The sequence below is a fragment of the Nicotiana sylvestris genome, chromosome 11 (genome assembly GCF_000393655.2).
Source record: "Nicotiana sylvestris chromosome 11, ASM39365v2, whole genome shotgun sequence".
Taxonomy (NCBI): domain Eukaryota; kingdom Viridiplantae; phylum Streptophyta; class Magnoliopsida; order Solanales; family Solanaceae; genus Nicotiana; species Nicotiana sylvestris.
Genome location: NC_091067.1, coordinates 116,292,891 through 116,300,667, shown reverse-complemented (window position 1 = coordinate 116,300,667; position 7,777 = coordinate 116,292,891). Strand labels below are relative to the sequence as shown.

Sequence of the window (7,777 nt, the reverse complement as noted above, 5' to 3'; positions counted from 1 at the left end):
CTCATTTCTCTTCTTACCGTTGCCTTATAGTGCTCGTTACGAGTTTTCACTAACAAGACTCTCTCATTTTCGATTTTTCTGCTCGTCATTGCCTTATGGTGCCCGTAGGTTTTCACCAATAAGACTCTCTCATTTTATTTCTCTCATTTTGATTGCATCAGATCCAAGCAACTGCGTTCTTTGATTTTTAAAAACCTTTTGCCGATTGATCGAAAGAACTTGAAACAGTTTTGGGTAAAAAGAACTTGGATCGAATTACAAATTTGGAACCGTTCGGGCGGGATCATCGCCGAATTATTATAACGTCTGCCCCAGTTTCACTTTTGGGGAAATTTGGATTTTTGTTTTGGTGTGACTGAACCCCAGGGAGAGCTGCCTATGTATCCTTTCAGAATCAAGTCGAACGTAGTTCAGGAAACTTTGTTTTTGATTTTTCTTTTGTTTTTCTGTTTTTTTTAATGACACTTTCAGGTTCCAAATAGGGTAATGAAACAAAGGTAAATGGCTCAAAGGGTTTGCAAAGGATTGGAGTGTTTGGGGTAGCGAGAATGAAAGCCTTCGTCATCCAAATCAGATAATGTTATTGCTGCAGAAGAATTAGACATAGTACCTTTTGACCGCATCTGCATTTATAGCTGTTTCAGAGTCATTTCCTTCAATGTCTCCCAGATACAATGCCCGTTTTGGCAACAATTTTCTGATGATGTATGGGCCTTTCCAGTTAGGAGCAAATTTTCCTTTGGCTTCCTGATGATAGGGGAGAATACACCTTAAGACGAGTTTCCCCACTTCAAAGTTTCTAGGCCGCACTTTCTTGTTATAGGCACGAGCCATTCTTTGTTGATACAACTGCCCATGGCAGACTGTAGCCATTCGCTTTTCATCGATCAGGGTTAACTGTTCCAAACGGGTTTTGACCCACTCACAGTCTTCAATTTCAGCTTCAACAATGATCTGGAGAGAAGGGATTTCAACTTCCGCGGGTATTACAGCTTCCGTGCCATAAACCAAAAGGTACGGGGTTTCTCCAACCGATGTGCGCATAGTAGTGCAATACCCCAATAATGCAAACGACAACTTTTCATGCCACTGCCTGGAACTTTGAATCAACTTTCTCAAAATCTTTTTGATGTTCTTGTTTGCTGCTTCGACGACACCATTGGCTTTGGGACGATAAGGAGTAGAGTTCCGATGCGTTATCTTGAATTGTTCACATATCTCTCTCATCAAATGACTATTCAAATTTGGAGCATTATCCGTAATGATAGTTGCAGGAATACCAAAACGGTAGATGAGGTTGGAATGCACGAAGTCTACTACAGTTTTCTTGGTGACAGATTTGAGGGTAATTGCTTCAATCCACTTTGTGAAGTAGTCGATAGCGACCAATAAGAATCTATGCCCATTTGAAGCTTTCGGCTCAATCGGCCCAACATACCCCAGGCAACAAATGGCCAAGGTGCTGACATGGGATGCAGTTCTGTAGGCGGTGCATGTATCAAATCACCGTGCACCTGACATTGGTGACATTTTCGGACGAAACTGAAGCACTCCTTTTCCATAGTCATCCAGTAATAGCCTGCTCGCAGGATTTTCTTTGCCAAAACATACCCGTTCTTGTGGGGTCCGCACACTCTTGCGTGTACATCATACATGATTCTTTCGGCTTCTTTGACATCAACACATCTTAACAAGTTGAGGTCCGGAGTCCTTTTGTACAAAACATCACCGGTCAGGAAGAAACCACTTGCGTACCGTCTGATGGTTCTCTTTTGGTCCCCACTGGCTTGCTTGGGGTACTCTTTAGTTTTCAGAAATCTTTTGATATCATGATACCATGGCTAAATACTTGGTTCTGCCTCAGCCGTATTACAATAACTGTGCCTTTCTCGGATTTGGATTTCCAAGGGATCAATATGGGCATTTCCTGGGTATGGTAGCATCGAGGCCAAAGTAGCAAGTGCATCGGCCAGTTCATTGTGACAACGAGGGATGTACCTGAACTCTATTGACTTGAATCGCCTGCTAAGATCTTCCAAATGTTGCCTGTAGGGAATAAGTTTGACATCTCGAGTCTCTCATTCTCCCTGAGCTTGTCGGATAATCAGATCTGAATCTCCCATGATTAACAATTCTTCGACATCTTGGTCGATTGCCATGTTCATACCCATAATGTAGGCTTCATACTCGGCAGTATTGTTTGTGCAGAAAAACCAAAGTCGGGCTGTGGCTGGATAGTGCTGACCAGTGGGTGAGATCAAGATTGCCCCAATTCCAACGCCTTTTGCATTCACAGCTCCATCGAAGAACATTTTCCAAGCACTGGTGTCTTCTGATGTCATATCGATTGAATTCACCTCCTCATCTGGAAAGTAAGTACTCAGAGGTTGATATTCATCATCCACAGGGTTTTTAGCTAGGTGATCTGCTAAAGCCTGGGCCTTTATTGTCGTGCGGGTGACATAGACTATGTCAAACTCAGTGAGCAGGATCTGCCATTTTTCTAACCTCCCTGTGGGCATCGACTTCTGGAATATGTACTTCAAAGGGTCCAACCTGGTAATGAGGTAAGTGGTATAGGCCAACAAGTAATGCCTAAGCTTCCGAGCAACCCAAGTTAGAGCGCAACAGGTTCTTTCCAACAAAGTGTATTTGGCTTCATAGCTGGTAAACTTCTTGCTCAGATAGTAGATGGCCTGCTCTCTCTTTCCGGTCACATCATATTGCCCGAGGACGTAACCAAAGGAATTTTCCAAGACTGTCAGATACAAGAACAGAGGCCTTCCCGGTTAAGGTAGGACCAAGACTGGCGGGTTCGACAAATATTCTTTGATTTTGTCAAAGGCTTCTTGACACTCATCCGTCTATTTAATCGCTGCATCTTTCTTTAACAGCTTGAAGACGGGTTCACATGTTGAAGTCAACTGAGCAATGAATCGGCTAACGTAATTCAACCTTCCCAGCAGGCTCATAACCTCTTTCTTGGTTCTTGGAGAAGGCAAATCCCGAATAGACTTTATCTTTGTTGGGTCTAGCTCGGTGCCTCTCCGACTGACTATAAATCCCAAGAGTTTGCCAGATGGAACTCCGAATACACATTTCGCCGGATTTAACTTCAAATCATATTGACGTAGCCGCTCAAAGAATTTTCTTAGGTCCCGAACATGGTCGTCCTGGGTTCTGGATTTGATGATCACATCGTCCACATACACCTCTATCTCTTGATGCATCATGTCATGAAATATGGCAGTCATGGCCCTCATGTAAGTTGCCCCGGCATTTTTCAAACCAAAAGGTATGACCCTGTAATAGTAGGTGCCCCAGGGTGTGGTGAAAGCTGTCTTTTCCGCATCTTCTTCATCCATCAACACCTGGTGATATACTGCATAACAATCCACAAAAGACTGTATTTCATGTTTGGCGCAGTTATCAACAAGGATGTGGATGTTTGGCAGAGGGAAATTGTCCTTGGGGCTTGCGTTGTTCAGATCTCGGTAGTCAACGCACACCCGAATTTTCCCATCTTTCTTTGGCACGAGAACTATGTTAGCCAGCCATGTGGTGTATCGGACCACTCGGATCACTCCCACCTTTAACTATTTTGTGACCTCTTCTTTAATCTTGTCACTGATATCAATTTTGAACTTCCTCTGTTTTTGCTGGACAGGGGAATAATCGGGGTAGGTTGGCAACTTATGGACCACTAAATCGACACTTAATCCTGGCATGTCATCTTATGATCAAACAAACAAATCATTGAATTCAAACAAAAGTTGGATCAATGCGTCCCTGATTATTTCATCTGTGTGAATGCTTATCTTGGTTTCTTTGACTTCTTCAGAGCTACCCAGATTAACCGGCTCGGTTTCATTTAAGTTCGGCTTAGGTTTATTCTCAAATTGTTCCAATTCTCGATTTATTTCCTTAAAAGCCTTTTCTTCATCATATTCCATTTCTTGATTCATTATTTCACAATTAGACAGCATGTTTGGATCTGGGCATGAAGTTCGCAAGCATGTCATGTTATTTAAAGGCGCATTATTAGAACTGAAAGAAGAAATAAGAAAAAGTAACAAAATCAGAAAGAATAAAGAGAGATGAACGATGAAATATTAATTTCATTTCATTGAATTTTGAAGATAACAGGGTTTAAATTAGCATTTAAAGACAGGAAACTAAAAGAAAAACATCCGAATTATACCCTGAAATAACTCGTGATGCAGAAAAAGTGGCAGGACTGGATTACCGGGATTCCCGCCTGATTGGGAACGGAGTAGCCTTCCAGTTTTGCAGCTTGGCATTGGGCCCCATATACATCACCTCAGCGGTGCTCGAGCATTCTCCCGGCTGAACCATGTGGGTTTCATACAGCATTTGCCTCATAGCCCCACAGATTTCTTCAATTTCCTCGGCCGTGAAGGCCTCATCTTCTTCTTCATTGTACTTGGGCCTGACAAATGTTCTGTAGAGATGTGGAATTGGCTGAGATAAAACCCAACCATTGCTCTTTCGTTGATTTGCCCATGTCACATCAGCTTCTGTGGCGTGAAAACCCACACCGAAGAACTTCTTGGTGGCAAGTAAGGTGATAGGTTCGATGATACCTTGCAATGATGCCCCGAGCCCCTTCCCGGGTTTATAATCATGCCTGATCATTTCCTTGGCAACCATAACTGACGCTTTTGAGAGAAAAGGCTGAGGGCAAGGGCTTCCTTCTTCATATTGGTCTGCGACCACAACCTCGAAAACTTGATATACTATATGTTCACTACCTTCCCTAGCTTCGAGGCATGGGACCGACGGGTCCCGATAGATCGATTGCTCATCCTCTCTATGGAATATGATCTCCTGATCTTCATATTCCAATTTCACCATCTGGTGGAGAGTGGAAGGTACGGCTCCTGCCGCGTGAATCCAAGGCCTTCCCAAGAGGAAATTATAAGAAGTATCCATGTCTAGGACTTGAAAGGTCACCTCAAAATCCATAGGTCCAATAGTCAAAATCAAATCTATCTCGCCTATGGTGTCTCTTTTAATGCCATCAAAGGCACGAACACAGACGTTGTTGGGCCTGATTCTCTCAGTCTCGATATCCATTCTTTGCAGAGTTGAGAGAGGGTAGATATATACTCCGGAACCGCCATCCAACATGACTCTCTTCACATAGTACCCCCTCATATTTAACTGTTAGGTGGAGGGCTTTGTTGTGGGTGGCCCCCTCCGGGGGAAGGTCATTCTTGCTAAGGAGATCTGATTGATTGTGAAGAATCTTTCTGCCATCCTCTCCAGTTGTTCCACAATAGTTTCAATCGGAATGTAATCTTCATTGATGGTTTTGATCAACACTTTTTGATGTTCAGTTGAATTCATTAATAGAGACAACAAAGAGACCTGAGCAGGAGACTTTCGGAGTTGGTCAATTATCTTGTAGTCCGCAGTTTTCATTTTCATGAAGAACTCTTCTGCTTCTTCGGCACTAACTGGCTTCTTGAGTGGGAAACGCTTCTTCGTGGCATTATTCACTTCCTCCAGATTGAGGTATTTCTCAGCCGAGTTAGTTTCATTTACTTCTCCCAGGACGTCTTTTCCTTTGTAGGTTACTACCGCCTCGCTATAATTCCATGGGATGGCAGTAGGATCTGTCATGGACCTCTGCGGTGCGCGGCCAATAACCACGGGCTCATTCAGCCTTGGTGAAATTATTGGCCCCCGTACCACATAGGTCCCTTTTGGCACATACATTTTAGATCCTTTGTTCAGCTCAAACCTTCTTGGAGGGCTCAATGTCACTTGTCCTTTCCTAGGACCCTGGGGCACATAAAGGATGGCATCTTTCGAGGGTACTACCTCAGTTTTGGTTTCCACTATTTTTTCTGTATTTTGAGGGGTGGGTTTACTCTTCTTCTCCCCTTTTTCTTGCTTTGCATCAGCCTTTGTCTTTTTCTCGACGTCGGCGATTGCAATGATGGCTTTCAAGGCAGGATCAAACTCTTTTTCTTCGCAGATCATTCCAATAACCGGTCCATTGTTGTGAGCCGATAACGAGTTGTTGGTCATATTAGGAATGTCTTCATCCTTTAACACTATCCGCTTTTGTTCTATGAGATTTTCAACAACCCTTTTCAAAGTCCAACAGCTCTTAGTGTCATGCCCTTCCACCTTAGAATGATAGGCACATCGAGCGCCAGGTTGGTAAGAGGGTGACTCTGGGTTTTGCCTATTTGGGGGTACGGGTTGTAACAAACCCATTTGGACCAATTTAGGGAAAATGCTAGAATATGACTCACCAATAGGTGTGAAGTTCGTCTTCCTGGGCGGCTCCCGAGCACGGACATTGTAGGGGAAATTATTTTGTGGAGGTCGGGGATTATACTGAGCTTGGTGAGGAAGTTGATTTTGGGAAATTGAGCTCGGTTTTGGTGAAAATGTTGTTGTGGCCTAGCATATGGTTGTGTATTCATCACTGCGTATGGCTGAAGATCCATAGCATAGGCCGCATCTTGATGGGGGTAGTAGTGTTGTGGGGTTCTTTCAGAGAAATGAAGTCTGGCCGAACGGGGTTTTCTTACACTCGAAGTTGCCATTGCTACTTCTTCCTTCTTCTTTCGGTTTGCTACTCCTCCAGACCCGTCTTGGATTGATTGGGAGGTAGCCCTTCTAGCAGACTGACTCAAGATTCCCCCTATTTTCAAACCATTCTCAACTATTTCACCGATTTTGATGGCTTCGGCAAACGGCTTTCCCATTGCAGACATCATGTTTTGATAATAATTAGTCTCTTGGGCTTGAAGGAAGACACTGACCATTTCTGTTTCGTCCATTGAAGGCTTGACTCTGGCCGCTTGTTCGCGCCATTTGACAGCATATTCTCGAAAGCTCTCCGAGGACTTCTTCTTTAGATTTGATAATGAATTCCTGTCAGGGGCAATGTCGATGTTATATTGAAACCGCCTGACAAAATCTCGAGCCAAGTCGTCCCAGATATGCCAACGAAATATATCCTGATCCATATACCATTCAGAAGCAATGCCGACCAAAGTCTCTCCAAAGTAGGCCATAAGAAGCTCTTCTTTTCCGCCCGCTCCCCTCAACTGGTTGCAGTACCTTTTGAGGTGGGCAATGGGATCCCCATTCCCGTCATATTTTTCAAACTTTGCGGGTTTGAAACCCAAGGGTAGATGTACGTGCAGGAACATGTACAGGTCAGCGTAAGATACGCTCTTTTGCCCACTCAGACCCTGTATATTTTTGAGACTTTGCTCCATGCTTCTCATCTTTCTGGTAATTTCCTCTTGTTCAGGTGTTTTTTTGGCTTTTTCCTACCCTGCGGTAAACTCGTACCGGGACGGCTGAGGGTAAGAATTGGTAGTAAACTGTGTAGGTTCTAGTGGGAAAGATGGTGCTTGAAATATGAAGGAAGATGAATCGAAGTTAGGCCTGGGTAAAGCAGGTTGTGCCATAGCTGAACAAGCTGGAGCGGTGAATATGTTTGAAGCTGCACCTGAAGCTAACACCTGGGGGCGAGACTCAGAAGGTGTTCCAGCAAAGTGGGCTGAAATGGTAGGATATCCCAGTGGGGTATTTGGATAACTCATGGGGATGTTGGAGGTCCCACTTGTCCTGGGAAAAAGCTCAGGGAATCCAGGGATCACACTTGGTGGTTCTTTTCCATTGGCCCAGGCGTCCCACATTTTCATCATGCGGAGACGCATAATTCTATTTTCCTCAGCAGTTGCTGACTCAGAAGTTGGGATAGTCGAGATCGGACTATCCTCTA

General features: G+C 44.0%; 1 protein-coding gene across 1 annotated transcript; it reads right to left on the bottom strand.

The window, feature by feature from the left end:
• Positions 1-597: 597 nt before the first annotated feature.
• On the bottom strand, positions 598-1,044 carry LOC138881533 (uncharacterized). The gene has a single exon (XM_070161767.1). The coding sequence runs from the start codon at positions 1,042-1,044 to the stop codon at positions 598-600; it is 447 nt and encodes a 148-aa protein (XP_070017868.1).
• Positions 1,045-7,777: the final 6,733 nt, after the last annotated feature.

What these genes read in the sequence shown, in the direction of transcription:
- LOC138881533 (XM_070161767.1), bottom strand. Translation starts at nt 1,044, where the DNA reads ATGCGCACATCGGTTGGAGAAACCCCGTACCTTTTGGTTTATGGCACG.